At 46.1% G+C, this 19,096-nt stretch overlaps 1 protein-coding gene across 15 annotated transcripts in view; it reads right to left on the minus strand.

Annotated features, from left to right (window-relative positions):
* The window catches only part of AOPEP (aminopeptidase O (putative)), a 379,056-nt gene that overhangs the window by 102,325 nt on the left and 257,635 nt on the right, over window positions 1-19,096 (minus strand). For 14 of the 15 annotated variants that reach the window (XR_005203205.1, XR_005203206.1, XR_001830582.2 and 11 more), the window contains one exon: window positions 6,453-6,513. Coding sequence is in view for 10 of the 15 variants with exons in the window: in XM_017547221.2 (XP_017402710.1) it covers window positions 6,453-6,513 (61 nt within the window). In the remaining 5 variants the exon portion in view is untranslated. Of the gene's footprint in view, window positions 1-2,822; window positions 5,328-6,452; window positions 6,514-19,096 lie in introns of those variants that run through there. The other variant, XM_017547229.2, reaches the window with a different exon arrangement.

Raw genomic sequence — 19,096 nt, forward strand, 5'->3', positions numbered from 1 at the left:
AAAAAAAAAAAAAAAAAAAAAACAGAAGTGACTTTGATGACTCAGAGGCATTTTAGGTGCTGCCCCAAGTGAGGCCGGAGAACCTACTCCACGTGTCTTTAAGGATCCTTGACAAGAAGCTTAGTCACTTAGAAAATGTAAGTTGAACTACTGGACAAAAATGACAGCAAAATTATTAGGAGCCCAAATAGTATACCACGTTACGGCAACTGCTATTATAGATATAAAAGAACCAAAGATATCATGGTACATATAATTTGAAAAATATATTTTCTCTGGAATTTGCAAAATAATCAGTCTCAGTTTTCTTGACTATTAAAGTAGAATTCTTACAGACACCAATGAGATCCAGTATCCTAATGGGCCTTAAAATTATGTTGATAATATTGCATAATACGTGCTATAAGAAGCCTACTAGTTATTCTCTGATGAGACCAGCTGAGTTTCCCTGTGCTAAAAGCACATCGTGACTAATGCAGAAAGCCTCTTGCATACCGTCTTATCAAGTATTCTCATTTTTATGATTGCAGCATTTTTCCTACAAGACTTCAGTTTTCTGTCATCTGCTTGTGCAGCCTCTGGCAACTTGCAGGTGTTTGCTTGGAAAGACGTGGCATTTTCCCAAGATGACAAAATAACCTTTTGTTCTAAATTCTGGGATTCAGGAGCAAGTCTGGGAACCCAAGTTGCTTTCTGCCTATTTCTGGGACACATTACTTGTCGGCTCATTTCCCATCTTCTCTCTCCTCCTTATTGCCGCTGCTGCGAATAATTTTGCTAGGAACTGGCTGCTGAGTACTTCCTCCAAAGAGGAGACTGAGGTACAGAAGACATGTGAGGTTCACCTGAGGCAGTGTACCTGTTGTTGACACCTCAGGAAACAGGTCAACCGGGAGTTGAAACCCAGAGCTGATGCAAGGCTGCTAGTTCACGCCCTCTGAATGTCTACTGTGAACCTAGCACTCCCGCCCTGAACCTGTGGATTCTCATCATCCGTGCTGTCACAGCAAATTGAAGGGTGTCTATGGATTAACCAGCTCTATCTTTACCCACACATTTGACAAAAATACAGATGATTTCACTCATATCTATTCTGTACTCAGATTTTAATTCAACTAATAGCATTAGAACAGCTCTATTCAACAGGAATATATGCAAACCACATGTGTCATTTTAAGTTTTCTAGTTGCTACATTTAAAAAGTAAGAAGTCTGGCTGGGCATGGTGGCTCACACCTGTTATTCCAGCACTTTGGGAGGCTGAGGTGGGTGGATCATGAGGTCAGGAGATCAAGACCATCCTGGCCAACATGGTGAAACCCCATCTCTACTAAAAATACAAAAATTAGCTGGGCATGGTGGCACGTGCTTGTAGTTCCAGCTACTGGGGAGGCTGAGGCAGGAGAATTGCTTGAACCTAGGAAATGGAAGTTGCAGTGAGCTGAGATAGTGCCACTGCACTCCAGCCTGGTGACAGAGTGAGACTCCAACTCAAAAAAACAAAAACAAAAACAAAAAACTGAGAAGTAACAGGTAGAATTAATTTTAATATATTTTATTGGGTGTCTACATTGAGCTGCAATGTATCTAAAATATTATCATTTCAATATGTAACCAGTATTTTTAAAAACATTAATGAAATATTTACCTCCATTTTTGTACTAACTCTCCTAAATCTGATATGTTCTCATAGTCCATCTCAATTTTGGTGCTAAATTTTAATCAGAAATGTTTGGTCTCTATTTATATTTCATAATATTCAGAGTTGAAAAAGTAGATTCATTCACATACCCAAGGTATTTCAAACAATAAATTATGAGATTTTAAATTTAAATTTAATTAAGATCAAATTGAAAAATCAGCCCCTCAGGCGCTTTCGATATATTTCAAATGCTTACCAACCACAGGGTAGCTAGTGCATTGGATGGTGAGCCCCTGAGCATCTACTAATATATGCAAAGCCCAGAAGAGATAAGCACCACAACAGGTACTACAGGATGAGGCTTAGAGACATAACCCTTCTTTCCAGGGGCGGAGGGTAGGGCACGGCATGGGACATAAACAGACAGAAACAATGAAAGGTAGGTTGTGATGCATGCTAAAGACAGGGAAAGGAAAGCATGCCAAGGAGCAAAGGGCAGGCACAAAGGCAGGCTGATGGGAAAGCTTGCAAATACCTGTACACTAATAGTCATGACTAGGCATATCTCCAGGATGATGGGAAATAAAGTTGAAAAGGGCGGCTTTGAGCAGTCTGCTGGTAGCCTCAAAGAGCAGGCCAAGGAGCTTATTCTAAATGTATTGTCCATGAAGGAAAAGTCTCTGGTGAGAAGAATGGGTCTGAGCTGTGTTGTGGGAAGATTTACCTGGCATTGATATGAGCGATGAATCAAAACGGACCAGTTAGCTATTGCACTAGTCCAAACAAAGCATAGTTTATAAATGGCGGAGGTGCTAGGGAAGAAAATTAGATATTTGATAAGTGTGTACAGAAGGGCCTCAGGACTTGGCAATGCAGGGAAGAAATCCAAGAAAGGGAGGAGTCAGTGTTCTGTAGCAACTGGCCAGGCGCAGTGGCTCCTGCCTGTAATCTCAGCATTTTGGGAGGCTGAGGTGGGCTGATCTCCAGGTTAGGAGTTCAAGACCAGCCTGGCCAATGTGGTAAAACTCCATCCCTTACTAAAAATACAAAAATTAGCCAGACGTGGTGGTGCATGCCTGCAGTCCCAACTGCCTGGGAGGCTGTGGCAGAAGAATCGCTTGAACCCGGAGGCAGAGGTTGCAGTGAGCTGAGATCCCGCCACTGCACTTCACTTCAGTCTGGGCGGCAGAATGAGACTCTGTCTCAAAAAAAAAAAAAAAAAAGACTTCTGTAGCAGCTAAAATAAGGAGTGTAGAAGAAAGGCTGGATGCAGAAAGTCATTTCTTGTATATTTGCATGTAAGTGTTTTAAAAGAAGACTAGAATACAGAGCTGTGGGGCCGAGGAAGACCTTTGTTTGGACAGAAATGAAAAAAAAAATCAAAATCTACTTACAGAGCTGTCAAATTAGTGGAATGTGCAACTTTGTGAGAATATTTGCACAGCATACAATTCTAATAGTGGGGGGTAGGCCCCCTGTAAATTTGATTATGGTGCTGTTCATCAGGAAGTGGTGTAGTTCTTTAAAAGTATTGCCCTTTCACCGTAGCCTGGGAGGTTGAGGCAACGGTGAGCTGGGATCGGGCCACTGCACTCTAGCCTGGGTGACGGAGTGAGACCCTGTCTCCAAAAAACAAAAAAACATTATTGTTCTTGAATTATATTAAGGAATGTGGGAAACTACTCTCTGTATATCCTTAAATGAATAATTTAAAGGATTTTTGGAAGATAAGACTCTAATTTTAATACAAAGGAATGTGCGCCTACATGCTGTTCAGCACGGAAACTGTGGGCGGACACAGCGGGCTGCTATCAGGTGTGGGTGATCTCTGGAGGTGCGACTGAGGGCAGCAAGGAGAGTCACATTTTCTATTTTGCTATTGTTTGAATTTGCTATAGAGGGCATGTTATTTTCACTTTTAAAGAGGGAGAGAAAAAAAAGAGCAAAATATGTATTTACATACCCAGAACAAAGAGTGAAAAGAGGTACATAAAAAATTGTCTCTGGGTCATTTTTATCTTCTTATTTAGACTTTTTAACATCCTAGAGTAAATGTGTAATTCTTCTACAACCAGAAATAACGTCATAAAAAGAAATAATCTATAGTACCAATGGTACAATCAATTTTAAATCTCGCAATTTGCAAGGCCAAAGATGACAGAGTTGGGATACTGTTTAAAGACGGTTAGATCCAATTTCTTTTGCTTCTTCAGGGCTCATGCTCACTTTTATTGCCACTGAAGCTATTTCCACTTTTTAAAAATGATTTCCATTTGACATAGCCAAAAAGGAAAATTGAGGCCAACCACAAGGCGAGTCTTCCTGAGAGATGACAAAAAGCCTCTGTAGACTGTGGAATGAAAACTCCGAGAGCAGAACGTGACTCTTCTGTCATGAATGACTTCAATTGCTGGTGGACAGAAATTTTTACAAGAACAAAGAGCATCAGAGCAATTTCAGGGCCCTGGTTGTCATTCCAGGGCAAGAATCCCAGTAACTTTATATTACAATGATGGGGACAAAGAACAAGGTGTCCCATTCACCACGAGCCTCCTGTAACCAGAGGGTCTCAGGTCCTTGTAGAGCCTTTCACTGAAGTGGAAATGAGAAGGAACTCTCGAGGAGTGGGAAACAGGCTCAGAAGCAGGTAAATCAGCAGCAGCCACGGAAATCATGGCCGAAATGGGTAGAAGAGATGAAAGACGCCATCTGATCACACACCAATGGCAAGGCATGCGCTAAATCAGGGTCCTTTCTGTCTGACGCTTTTTTTACTGAACAGTGAAATACCCAAGGAAATACCAGTTGGGTCTTAAAGACAATTTATAGCCGGTTGGCCTCATTGCACCTGGCTGTTTTGACAGCAGGTTTCTTCAGTTTATAGCAGAGATCCTTGTCTACATTATAAGCTGTCCCTAATGCAACTAGACCTTTGGAAAAAATGTATAGCTCAGAGGCAAACCTCTCCCTTCCATAGACCCCTCCCTCTTTTAATGAAAACCAAAAGCCTCCTGCTGGCAGCAAAGCCTCCTCCTCTGCAGGGGAAATTACAGAGCCCTTGGCAGTGACAGGGCCAGCCCCAGCACCACAGCCTAAGTGGGGTGCGCCTGCTTCTGGGCACTGGATTAAGGTCTCTTTCTTTCTCCCTGCCTAGGGGCTAACGGCTGCAAACAGCAGCCTTCTTGTTCCAGGCCAGGAAATTTGGGAGCCAGTTACTGGAGCTCCCAGCTTCCAGGTCACACTAAGAATGTCTGGGAGCCTTGTAACACCCTGGCTTAGGATCACAAGGCAAAAGGCTTCAGCAAACGTCCCCCACCACCTACACTCCCATCTAAAACATGAAGGGAGTTTTACCAAAGGCTTGGTTATTCATAACTGGCAAAGCTTAACTTGTTTTTTCCTGCATGTTTGTCCTCAGCAAGCAGTCTGGTTTGGAAGTCACTGCCTCAGAGCCCACGGGTCCTCACTGTCATACACATGAGTGAAAGGCACTGCCCCCAATCATGCGCTGCCTTGTCCCACCCCTGGTCTGTTTTCTTTGTAAGACTCGGGATTTTATTCTTTTTTGCTCCCAGAAAAGACTGGAGCAAAAAAATAATTTGTAACAGGTGACACACATTCCTGAACTGAAGGCAAACTGTCCTCTTTAAGGAATGAGCTTATGGTGGCTGATGGCTGACATTTCCCTGTGTGGTGAAAATGGACAAAGAAGTGAGTAGGGGATGAAAAGGTAATGGAGAGCAGCCCCTCTTGTCCCTTCATTTCATGGTTCACAGACATTCACTGACATTGAGACCCTCCCAAGGGGAAGCTCATGTAACCGGCCATGAAACAAGAAACCACCAGGCTACAGGGCCTGCCTGCCTCACCACACGGGTCCTCCCCCAGACACCAAAGCCCATGACCCTGGGTCAGGCCCAGCCTGCAGCCACTCTGGGGGCTGCCCCAGACTGAGAGAGCTCCGGCCTGCAGGGTCCTCTGACCACACATCTGGGATGCCACCCTCAGACTTCCCAGGACCTAGGCTTGTCAGGGCCAGCATTCGACTTGGCGAAGGGGCCTGGGCCAATGGTCTCTGGGGGGTGGAGGGCTGGAGGAGAGTAGACAGGGAGAGGAGACCCCAGGCCAGGTGATATCCACAGAGATAGGGATGGCCAGAAAAAGGTTTCTCCCTTAGAGTTGCCCATGGACTGAAAGGGAGGGAGAGAACAAAAATCTCCAGCTGGGATGAGCCCAGGTCCCTAAGACAGCAAAACGAATGTAAATGGGTCAGCCAGGTGAGAAGGCCGGTTTGAGACAGGAGACCGATGCAGAACCAAGAGAGGAGGGAGGCGCAGGCATGCCAGGGAAACAAGGGACAGGGACCATGGGGTAGGACAGATGACAGCGGCAGCAAACCAACTCTCGTGTTGGCCGAAGAGCAGAGCTGGAAGCTGGCCGCTCCACACACAACGCTCCCCCTGCCACCTGCCCCAGGTGGGGGTGGGGGTGGGGGTGGCGCATGGAACTGCTGCCTCGTGGCTCTGCCCAAAATCTACCTCACATTTCGCAGGGCCTCATTTAGCATGGAGTTCAGGGACTACCATCACTTCCACCTATGCCATGGTCACTTGAAAGTGGCCAGAGGCACATCCCACAATAACAGGCGGAAATGCGGAGGGAAACCAGCGTCATCCTGACTTATGGATACTTGCACTCAACAAGATAATTACTTTTCTACACATACATTAAGAAATCACTGCCATGATTGATGTGCTAAGCAGCAAGCATCACTGTTCTCCATGGACTCTACTAAAGTGGTTATTAGTTACCTTTGGTATTCCGGAACTCTCAAGCCAGTCTTGGTAGATGTTTTCAACAGACAACTCAAGCCTTTAGAAATAAAACAACAAAAAGTAAAGGATTAAAAAGTGACAGAGCACTTATTATACAGACTGGTTCTCTCTAACTGGGCACATCACAGCATCGATATTCCAGAAGTGCCTGTGCTTTAAAGAAAGGGCAACGCTCCCCTTGGTTAAAGCCCAGTCCCATGACTCAGCTTCTCTTCATCAATAGCAACATGCACAATGAAATCTAAACATCTGGGCACAGAATCACAGGTGCTTTCAGTGCTTTGAAAGGAACGATTTGGTTGGGAAAGCCAATTTTGGGAGGATAAGGCATATTCATAGCATCCATCGGGCATGGCTGCTTCCTGGAGAGCAGTGAAGCAAAGTGAAATCTGAACATTATAGCATTTAGTGCGTCAACACAAAATCGGTACTTTATAGGAAAGATGGGCTACAACAAGCAAAACAATACAAATCGCTATCAGACCACAGAGAGGCTCAGGAGCAAGGCATGACGACCACTTCCACTGTTTGCTTTCGAGCACGCCCTGTTCTGCTTTATTTGAGGTGTTATGATTGCTTGGTATGTCCTATCTAAAGTCAGCTGAAATTCTTTTTTTTTTTTTTTTTAAGACGGAGTTTCGCTCTTGTTACCCAGGCTGGAGTGCAATGGCGCCATCTCCGCTCACCGCAACCTCCACCTCCTGCGTTCAGGCAATTCTCCTGCCCCAGCCTCCCAAGTAGCTGGGACTACAGGCGTGCGCCACCACGCCCAGCTAATTTTTGTATTTTTAGTAGAGACGGGGGTTTCATCATGTTGACCAGGATGGTCTCGATCTCTTGACCTTGTGATCCACCCACCTTGGCTTCCCAAGGTGCTGGGATTATAGGCGTGAGCCACCGCCCCCGGCCAAAAGTCAGCTGAAATTCTTGCGCTTTCATGCCCTGCTGACTCGACGACTCCTTTCACTAAGTCTTCAGTATATTTAGGATCACCAGATCTCGGGCTGTGTCCTCCTGTCTTCCTTGGCTAACGCAGCTTAAAGTAGACCCATCCTCTCAACCTTTTCCAGATAACTCTTGCTCATACCCAGGATCTCCGCTTACAGAGAGGCCTCTCTTGACCTCCTCCCAGGCTGAGGCAAGGCCTCCCCAGGGCCCGTAACATCTGTGCCCCTCTCTGTTCTGTGTCTCACAGCATCCACCCCAGCTTGTGACTGAGTCCTTGTTCAACTACTCACCTTAGTTACTGTCTCCTCGCTGAACTGAAACCATCTGAGATCTCATCCCTGGTATGAAAAAGGGTCCTCATATTTTTTATTTGAATGAATGAACGTACATTTAATTGTAGACTCATTAAAAAGTATTCCTTTAAAATATTCACTTTTCCAGCAAGATACTTCCAAGTTGTGAAGCTCTGCATCTTTTAAATCTTAATATAGCATATATAAAAGTATGTAACCATATAGACCTGCTCTCTCCCTCCCTTTTGGAATTCTAGAAGTCATGAAAAGATACAGCGTTACACAGAGGTAAGGAGCCTAAAGGCCAGGTGCCCCCCTCCTCCGATCCTGTGGGTGGTGTTGCAGATGAGGGAGCAGTGAGGTAGAAAGGGAGGGAGGGGTTGGTTTGGGTAGGGGTGGAGGATAAGGGGACTGATTTTCTCTTCCTTTTCTTCCCCTTCACTGGTCACTCATTGATGCACCTCATTCTCCCTCGCTAAGCGCAAAAGGAAAGGCTACTTAAAAAGGCAATTGCTGGCTGGGTGCAGTGGCGCACGCCTATAATCCCAGCACTTTGGGAGGCTGAGGTGGCCGGATCTCGAGGTCAGCAGATCAAGACCATCCTGCTAGCATGGTGAAACCCCATCTCTATTAAAAATACAAAAATTAGCTGGGCGTGGTGGCACATGTCTGTAATCCCAGCTACTTGGGAGGCTGCGGCAGGAGAACTGCTTGAACCCAGGAGACGGAGGTTGCAGTGAGCCGAGATTGCGCCACTGCACTCTAGTCTGGTGACACAGCGAGACTCTGTCTCAAAAATAAAAATAAAAAAGGCAACTGCTATTTCAAAACAGAAAAAGTTCACAGAGGGAAAGAGGGCTTACACATAAAAAAAGCCTTCGAGTTCATATGAAAGATGATGGCCTTCTGTGTGATTTCCAGGCAGGAGAAGGGGAGGGGACTACCTCTACAGATCCTCCAGGGTCCCAGACTCAGTGGAATTATGGGTCAGCTTCACAGAAAGCCCAGTGCCACCATCGCTGGGTCTTCCACTGCTTCTCAGTAGTCATTTCACAGCACCCGTCTCAGGGCAAATGGCCATGTCCCCCTGTAAGCTATGAGAGTGTAGGAGTGTGCGCATGCATGGATGTGTGCACACGTGTGTCTATGTGTGTGTGGTGGAGGCATGGGAGACTTGAAGAGAGAAGAAAACTCTCAGAGCACCTTCTGTAAGATCAGTGTTGTCTTTTTTTGAGACCAAGTTCTGTAACCAGACTGCTGGATGGAGTGCGGTGGCACAATCTTCGCTCGCTGCGACCTCCACCTCCCAGGTTCAAGAGATTCTCCTGCCTCAGCCTCTTGAGTAGCTGGGACTACAGGTGCATGCCAGCATGTCCAGCTAAATTTTGTATTTTTAGTAGAGACGTTTTTGTATATTTAGTAGAGCGTTTCACCATGTTGGCCAGGATGGTCTTGATCTCTTGACCTCATGATCCACCCACCCAGGCCTCTCAAAGTGCTGGGATTACAGGCCTGAGCCACTGCACCCGGCCAGGTCAGTGTTCTTTCTTAAGCTTTAATTACTTGGGAGAGAGGCTAGAGATGCCCTTAATGGGCAGTACCAATTTGCCAAGAGGAGAGTGGGGCTGACTGACCAGTTAGAGAGAAACACCAATGAAGAGGGTCGGAGAAGAAAATGGACCTGTGCCTCTAAATCAGGGCAGGCAAGACAGAGTACTGCAGAAGCCTCCGCGAGCTCCGAAAGCCCAAGGCTGCTCAGGACTAAGGGCAGGAACCTGACCCTGCCACCAAATGAACTGTCCTCTCCAGTGGCATGTGCCGCAGCAGTTAAGGTGGGGACAGTGCATTCACACTCAACAAGCACAGGCCTTCCACTGGGCAGCCTTGTCATCAACGCACATTATAAAATCTATCTTACCTCCATCTTTACACATTTCACTAGAAAATAAAGTAACTTCAAGTTTACTTGTGCACAGGCAGGAAAGTGTCCTTCACTGGCTTCCTTTCCAGCCAGAGAGGGACATTTCTATGTCCAGAACCCTGAGGCCGAAGCTCCTATCACCCATCCTTCAAGCAAACCTGAGGAAGGCCAGAGCAAGAGGCTGACTTCTGGGCTGGGCACGGTGGCTCATGCCTGTAACCCCAATGCTTTGGGAGGCTGAGGCAGGAAGATCACTTGAGGCCAGGAGTTCAAGACCAGCCTGAGCAACATGGCAAAATACAAAAATACAAAATTAGCTGGGCATGGTGGCATGCTTGTATAGTCCCAGCTATCTAGGAGGCTGAGGTAGGCCGATGGGTTGAGCCTGGGAAGCAGAAGTTGCTGTGAGCAGGGATGACACCACTGCACTCCAGCCTGGGCGATAAAATGAGATTCTGTTTCAAGGAAAAAAAAAAAGAGGCTGTCTTCTGAACTGAAAACAAGTCTTCACCTTTCCCATAAGATATTTAAGAGGAAGATGCAGAATTTGGAAAGGATTTAGAAAGAGCAATATTGACAATCAAAAGGGGAAGCATCCACAAGGGAGATTAAGGGAACTGAGGTTGAATATCCTGGAAAAGAGAAGTCCGAGGAGTGACTTAATTGCTATTTTTGAGTGATTTTACAAAAGATAGGGAACAGCTGTTGTGCATCAGCATGGAGGAGTGCCTATCAAGACACAAACATAAATTTCCTTTGGGAATTTTCCCTTACAGACTCTTCTCTAGGGGTGGCATGGAGGAGGGGTTGGGGAGTTTAGCCCTGGAATGTTACTAAGTGAGGTCCAGTCTTCACTGGAGAAGACGGAAAAACAGGCAACCTTCTCTATGCAGTGAACATTCACTGGATGGCTACCGGACACAGGTTCTGAGGAAGGCTGGGATGGGGAAATCCAGGGAGTGACTGTCGATTAGGGGCGCGTGACAGGCACCAGGCAGAATGCTACCAGTGCTTGTAGACGTGATGGTCGTCCAGGTGTGGAAGAACCACCACCGCAGGTGGGGCAGGTAAAGGAGGACAAGGCGAGGCGCATCAGGAGAGGCTTCCCAAAGAGGCCGTGCATGACTGGGTCCTGGTGGGGCAGAGCCAACAGAAATGGAGGAAAAGCCCATCCGGGACAAACAGCAGGAGCAGGAACGCCCGTGCAGTGGTGTGCAGACTCCGTCAGCTCCGTTCAGCTCCAGAATGAGCTGAGTAAGAAAACAGGGGGTCCTGCGGGGACTCTGGAGTCTCTGCTACCCGGCCCTGCCTTTGCCACGGAGGCTCTGAAGCACGGCTGCAGAGGGACATGGCAGAGAACCGAGTCAAGAAAGAAAAAGCGGGGGAGAAGAGGCTGGAGGCAGAGAGACCACACCGGAACGTGCGGAACGTTTCCACAGGAGGCCACGAATGGGGCCCACATGGAAGGATGTGCTGGGGGCAGACTCGGAGGGCAGCACTGGGGCAGTCCAGCTGGAGGGCTGGGAGACGCTGTGCAGACAGTGGGCCCCAGGAATCTGCAGGGCGATGTTCCGTAGGAAGTATGTGGCTGCATACAATTTCCCTGTGCCACAGTCTTTGGCCAACACAGAGGGTTAGTTAATTGGCAAATATTAAGGCAAATTCTGCTCTAACATAGTACTTGCACATACAGATACTATTCTACAGTGGCACTAAAAATGAAACAAAAAGTCCTCTATCCACTGCCAAGAAAAGGCATAAAATAGAAGCAACTGCTTATTGAACATCTACTGTGTATCAGACACAGTAGGCAGAGTCTCATCTGTACTTCACAGTAACTGTGCAAGACCGTTATTATTATTATTATTTGAGACAGGGTCCCACTTTGTCACCCAGGCTGGAGTGCAGGAGCTCAATCTCAGCTTACTGCAGCCTCTGCCTCCAGGGCTGAGATGATCCTCCCACCTCAGCCTTCTGAGTAGCTGGGACTACAGGCATGTATTACCATGCCTAATTTTTCAAATTTTCTGTAGAGACAGGGTCTCACTATATTGCCCAGGCTGGTCTTAAACTTCTGGCCTCAAATGATCCCAGCCTCCCAAAGTGCTGGGATTACAGGCGTGAGCCATCACACCCAGCCCCAAGACCAGTATTATTGTCTTCATCTTAGAGATGAACAAATACAGGTTCCAAGAAATTAAGAAATGTATCCAAGGCCATACAGATGCTACTTAAAGAGCTGGGATTTGAACCTTTGCTGCCCGGTTACGAAACCTCAGGTTTTCTTTCTATGCTAAACTCAGGCTCATGACACGTGGGTTTCTACCATGGAACAGACAAGCTGGCAGAAGGGGTGGGTTTATGCCTGCTCCAAACCATGCCCACTTCCCCCTGTCATTAACATCTCTCCTGCTGAAAACGGCCTGGCTCCTGTGTGGCTGCCCTGTTTGTCAGCCTTTCAGTTACATTTCTGAAGAGATCGGGAGACCCTCGGGCAGGGGCAAAAGTGTGAGAGCAGGAGAGCTGGTCGGTCAGCTCCATCCAGAGGCAAAAGGCACTCTGCTTGAATGAAAAGAGCATGTGTTTTCAGATCACTTTTCTTTGGAAAGGTTTGAAGCATCTTATAACCATTATTCATTTCTCATAATATCCTTGGGAAGTGAGTGTCAATTGTCATGTGGCTTCTTAGCATAGGAGGACTCTGACCCAAGTCAGCAAAGGAAAAAACCCAGGTTTCTAAACTTCCGGAATCAGTGTCGATATCACACTGCATCATGTCCTATTTGGGGATTGTTAATGTGGAATCAGATGTTAAATTATGAGACAAAGACGAAAGCATTAATTCCAGGTGCTAAAAAAAATTTTAAGGTACTATGACTGGCCTTACCTCCCAAGGAAATCATGAGAGACTACAGAAAAATGTTTAATTTTCAGGGAAGAAAGGGACTATCTGTGGTAGAAAGAAAATAGCATGCATGTAGCACAGGGGAAAAAATAGGCTGTAGGTCACAGGAAGAAAGATGACATGTACGTAGTTTCTGCTGTTTTGAGCGTAATTATTGAAATGACACTGCAGGTGAATTTTTAGGTCTGTGCTTGGATTTATGCAGTGGTTAAACTAAAAGCTGACTTTTTCTAATCAAGATACTCAGAATCTAAGCCAACAGTGAATTTTTCCCTCTGAGGTCATGTGGCTTAAATAATCCCAACAGACAAGCAGAAGCATTTCCACTTAGCCAGGACCCAGAACTTACAGGAAATTACTCTTCTGCATGTCTGATCACTATGGAAATTGATTTTATCCAGGGAGCTAAAAGTACACAGACCATGACTGCAAGTCCTCCATATCTATACTAGTGAGTGTGGACTTCCCACCTCAGTACTGAAACCCAGGCCTTAGCCCCGGGCCTCCTGGGTATGAGGAACAGCAGGTGGCTTTGCCCTCTGGCTGGCTGTTCCCTGGTGCACTCCCACATCCTACAGGGCAACTCTGAGTATCAATGGTCTCCAGTCCCTCGGAGCTATAAATTTGGTCACACTTACTTAACACAGCAGGCGAGAAAATATGCTGGCCACCTTGGCATGATACTGGTTAGAAAAACAAGCTGTGTGTAAAGCAAGAAAGTAACCAAGTGTTCACCTCTCCATGAAGTTAAACAAATCAACAGGCTTGTATGAAGACGAGGTTTCCCATGCCTGTATTTGCTCACTCAGCTGATTTCCAAGGTTGGGGTGACAAAGACGGAGATTATTGAACATATCTGCTACTTGTGCCTATCAACATGTGGCTGATCAAGAGAAATGTCTTCATCACTCTTGTCTCCTGTCTTCAGCTCTTGAGATCCTGAAGATCACGGACGTCGGTGCCTCCGAAGGGAAGCACACAGCCCTAGCCATCTTCACATGAACTAAATGATAGACCTAAAGAATTTGGAAGTACAACTAGACAGAGGTAAGGCAGTGGATACTGCAGAGCTCAGGGTCTGGAATGGAAAATGCCCGTGTTCTGAAATTTAATTTACATCTGTGTCGATGTTGACATCTTAGTTTGTTTCTTGAGACGGAGTCTCACCCTGTTGCCCAGGCTGGAGTGCCATGGTGCAATCTCGGCTCACTACAACCTCCACCTCCCAGGTTCAAGCAATTCTCTGCCTCAGCCTCCTGAGTAGCTGGGATTACAGGCTCCGCCACCAAGTCCGACTAATTTTTGTATTGTTAGTTGAGATGGGGTTTCACCATCTTGGCCAGGCTAGTTTGAACTCCTGACCTTGTGATCCACCCACCTCAGCCTCCCAAAGTGCTGGGATTACAGGTGTGAGCCACCGTACCTGGCTATATCTTAGTTTACATGTTTAAGTTCCCTCTCTACATATGGGTACATCTCAAAGCGGCGCACACAGTTACGTTTTTTGTTTTTTTGAGACAGGGTCTCACTCTGTCTCCCAGGCTGGCATGCAGTGGCACAATCTCAGCTCACTGCAGCCTCAAACTCCTGGGCTTAAGCCATCCTCCCACCTCAGCCTCCCACATAGCTGAGACTACAGACAGACATGCACCACCACACAGGCTAATTTTTGTATTTTTTGTAGAGGTGGGTTTTTACCATGTTGGCCAGGCTGGTCTCCAACTCCGGAGCTCGAAGTGATCCTGCCTTGACCACCCAAAGTGCTGGGATTACAGGCATGAGCCATGGTGCCCGGCCTATTTATTTTCTTGATCAAAACAAGTCATTTGTGCTTGGGTAGATAATAAAGATTGCCGAGGTCACATTTATAAAACGAGTACTGTGTAGCTCCGTGGGGGAGGAATAGTATTAGATTAAAACAAACACAGGAGCATGCACATGCAAACACGGTGACTGACAGGCAAGGGAAGGAGGGACAGCTGCTGCTAACACCGGAACGCCAGGCAGGCAAGGACACCGGCATAAGGGGCTCCACGGTGCTCCTTCACCAGGAGAGGCCACTGCTCAGGATTTGTCTGGGGTTTTCTTCTGAGCACTTTCAGTTTTATCTGACAGCATCTTTCTGCCTTCGAATGCTCGCCCCTTCCACTCCCTCTGCCCCACGCAGACTCCCCAAACACCTGCCCTCTTGCACTCCCAATGCTCCTTCAGAGTGTGACTTAATGGCTAAGAAAGAAAAGTCGGACTCAACTTGCACAACCAGTCAGCCAAGTCTTATCTGTGGTAACTCTAAAGGATGCCTCGGAGCCGTTCGTCACTCTCAAAGCCACCACCATGGTCACCGTCCCTGCACAGTTCCAGCTCTCCAGGTCTCCTGACCGAACCACTCTGTTGGTTTCTAATTGCTCTCCTGGCTTCCAGTCCTCTCCGCCCCCATCTCTCTTCAACGCTGCCCTCGGCAGGTGTCTTTCCAGTCTGCTGAGGGTACTGCCTTCCTTAAACCCGTTAGAGGTAGGTGCCTCGAAGCTCAAGGCTGGGACTGATGATTCCTTCTCTGCGTCCCCAGGACTCCGAACCTCAGCAGAGCACTTCCTACATGGAGTCATAATGACTTGTTTCTGTTTTCGTCTTTAGTAGTCGGCTGAGAGCCTCCTAGGGCTACTCGTGGGATTTATTCCTCTCGGTTCCCCAGTGTCCAGCCCAAAGCCTGGTATTGGAGATGCTCGATAGAGAATGTTGAATAAATCAAAGCAAGAGAACAATGCAAAGGCAGTAAGGCCTAGAGAGTGCTGGCCCCTGAACACTGACTGACTGGTCTGATCTGAAAAAACTTGCCTCATCAGAACGGCTCACGTGCCTAACAGATGAGCCCAAGGATCAGTTTGCAACAGAGGCCAAAGATTAGAGGCTCCGGGGGGTTGGTGTGGGGTCTTTGGAGACCTAGGTAAAATTGGTACAATATGTCGCATAACTAATAGGGTAAACAGTCTGCTTGAATAGCTTAACTAGATTCTGAGATTAGTTAGCAGGCAAAAAGATTTTGAATTTCAAAATATATTCTGGTATATCTGCTGAAATCAATTCATTGTAAAAGTAAAATCTCCTTAGCTTTTAAGGAGATTTTTTTAAAAAGAGGCTTAAGCCTGCTAGACAAAACGTGATCCTAACTGGGAGAGGTATCCTGTCAAAGGCATGTGATTGGTGATTGGTGGCTACCAATAAGACACGGACACTGCTCTTCCACAATTACAACAACAAAAGTCTCTTTGTGGGCTCCGTGTGCAGCCTCAATAAATACTCACAATGATAAAATCCAGGTTCCCCCGGAGCCAGAGGGCTCAGGGGCCAACCAAATAAACTCCATAACCTTATTAGGAAGAGGATTAAAAAAGAGAAGACCTCTAAAACTAAAAATGCACTTTGTTGCTTCAGTGAAAATCACTACATTTCCGCCCTAAGAAGTTCTTTTGAAAGAAGGAATGCATAGTCACCAGTCAGAAACAGACTCTGGTAACGGCTTAAGAAAGTAATACACCATTTCTATCCATATTCTTTTTTCTGCTTTAGTTCCTAAGGAAACTGCTTCATTCTGTCAGAGGAACTGAAAAGCTATTCTAGGGTAGGTATGAAGAAAAGGAAAAAAATATATCCTGCAGGTAAATGGTCTTCTTGATCTCAGGGACAACAGCCACATGTGATGGGATTTTTGCATGAAGAAACCCCATATGTCTGGTGTTTTTTTTTTTTAAATCCCTCCAAGACAGTAAATCTGAAAACATTTCAGACCTCCCAAAACAAGCCACATTTCCTTTGAGCAGCCTCCTGAAATGCTTAGAGAAAGTTCCATCCAGGGAGACTGTGTGGGGCCTTAGAAATCTTGGCCAATTTCTAAGGCCCCATGCCATCTCCCTGGATAAGACTTTTTCCACATGAAGAGGCATAAACATGAAAAGGTAGAAACAAAGAAATTTATCAAATATGGGTATGTTAATCCTATATGATGCACTGGCTTGCTTTATGTGTGTGTATAATCAGTACAAAAATACAGTTAGTGAAGTAAGATCTAGTGTTTGATACCACAGTCATGTGTTTAAAGCTAACAATAATTTGTTGCATTGTTCAAAATTGCTGGAAGAGAGGGAGTGAAATGTTCCCAACATAAAGAAGGGGTGCACGTCTGGGGTGACAGATGTCCCAGCTGCCCTGATCTGATCATGACACATGGTATGCACACACCAAAATACCACATGTACCCACAAACACAGACCACTATTAAGTATTAAAAAACCTGACTAACAATAATACTTCCACTATTGAAGAAAGAATTTGGAGCCATTCTGAATGGAAGGTAAAAGAGAAGTTTACACAGAAAAAGCCAAAAAAACCCAATGCTTAGAACAAAACCTGCATGTCCTTATGAGCCCTGGATCCTCTCCTGAATCTGCATATCATCTCCTGCACCTAGCCTGGTAGCAAGAGCCCTGATACTGTACCCTGGAGACACCCAATTCACACTGCCTGTACGACAGGCTCATTAACATGGAGGTGACTGGCCTTGCATGAATCTATGTCTGTGTCAAAGAATTCATTTCCACACTTGGAAATCTGTTACATGCATAAAAACATAGCTAAACCGTGGGTCAGAAATGAGGCAAGTAATGTTAATTCTTTTCAAAGAAATGTTTAATTTCTCAAGATGCCTCCGTTTAATGTTTGAATACCAATTTTGCTATTAGAAATTATGTTTCGCCGGGTGCGGTGGCTCACGCCTGTAATCCCAGCACTTTGGGAGGCGGAGGCGGGTGGATCACGAGGTCAATTGATCGAGACCATCCTGGTCAACAAGGTGAAACCCCGTCTCTACTGAAAATACAAAAATTAGCTGGGCATGGTGGCGCACGCCTGTAGTCCCAGCTACTCGGGAGGCTGAGGCAGGAGAATTGCTTGAGCCCGGGAGGCGGAGGTTACAGTGAGCCGAGATCGCGCCATTGCACTCCAGCCTGGGTAACAAGAGCAGAACTCCGTCTCAAAAAAAAAAAAAAAAGAAAGAAATTATGTTTCAGGGTATTCACTTTTCAACACGTAAGCCAAGATAGGAAGTTAGGAGAGGGTTGGAATGAACCTATTTTAACCCTAAACGTTGGTCCTAAGACTCCCCTGCAAACCCTGTCAGTGGTCAGTCAGTCTAAAACTGGATGCCTCCAAAAATGAGAATCTCCTTCCTTCCAGGGCAGTGAGCTGGTGCTGAGCAGTGTACTGAAAAAACACGGGCCAGATCCAGATGGGCCTAATTCCATCTATGCTGTTTTGCTTGCTGAAGGATCTTGGCACCTCAGTTTCCTCAACTGTAACATAGTAGATAAGAGCATAGGTTCTAGAGCCAGACAACTTGGGCTAAAATTCCAACCCTACCACATACAGCTGTGAGATCTTGGTCCTCTTGTTAGTATAACAGGAATAAAAACATCATGGACCAAATGGTGTTGTTTTGAGGATTAAATGAGTGTCTGCATGTGGTCAACTTCAGTGCTGGCTTATAATAATCACTATCATGACGATGCTGAACTATGCTATAGTAAGAGTTAAATGATTACTGTATGTAGATCCTGGATCCTGGATCAGTGCCTGATACACAGATGATTATAATAGCTACATCAGTCATTAACTGAACACCTACTTTTAAAACATATGCTGGCTCCTTTAACCCTCTCTAAAACCCTGCCAGATAGGTTAAAAAACTGAAATTTGGAGGGATTATGTGACTTGCTCCAAATGTCATAGCTAAGAACTGGCAATTCCAGCACTTTGGGAGGCCAAGGCGGGTAGATCTCTTGAGGTCAGGAGCTTGAGACCAGCCTGGGAACTCTACTAAAACTACAAAAATTAGTGGGGTGTGGTGGCATATGCCTATAATCCCAGCACTTTGGGAGGCCAAGGGGGGTGGATCACCTGAGGTGAGGTGTTTAAGACCAGCCTGGACAACATAGCAAAACCCTGACTCTACTAAAAATACAAAAGTTAGCTGGGCGTGGTGGGCGCCTGTATTCCCAGCTATGCAGGAGGCTGAGGCAGGAGAATCACCTAAGCCTGAGAGGTGGAGTTTGTAGTAAGCCAAGATTGTGCCACTGCAGTCCATCCTGGGTGACAGAGTGACACTCCATCTCAACAAACAAACAAAAGTGGCAGGGCTGGGCTTAAAATCTAGGAGAGCCTGATTTTACATCCCAAGCTGTTACTACTGAACTACATTTTTGCCTTTAATTAAACAGCATTTCCTTATATTAAGCCACCTTAACTGGAGCTACCTTGACTTTTCAAACTTCCCTCTCCTCCATTCTTTCCGCAGCAGCTAAGGCCACAGATTGTGTTTGGCTTGCCTCCCATACCACTTTCAGGACTCCTGACTTTGGGGGTCTTCAGTCGTGTGCACTGGCTTCCTATATCCACTGGGTCTTGGCCCAAAGTTTGGCTGATGATTTTGTACTCCCAATGGCAGAACTAGGTCCCTGCCCCTATTAAGACAGAAAGACTGAGCCTTCTAGGCTGCGATAAG

The sequence above is a fragment of the Cebus imitator genome, unplaced genomic scaffold (assembly GCF_001604975.1).
Source record: "Cebus imitator isolate Cc_AM_T3 unplaced genomic scaffold, Cebus_imitator-1.0 Scaffold196, whole genome shotgun sequence".
Lineage (NCBI taxonomy): Eukaryota > Metazoa > Chordata > Mammalia > Primates > Cebidae > Cebus > Cebus imitator.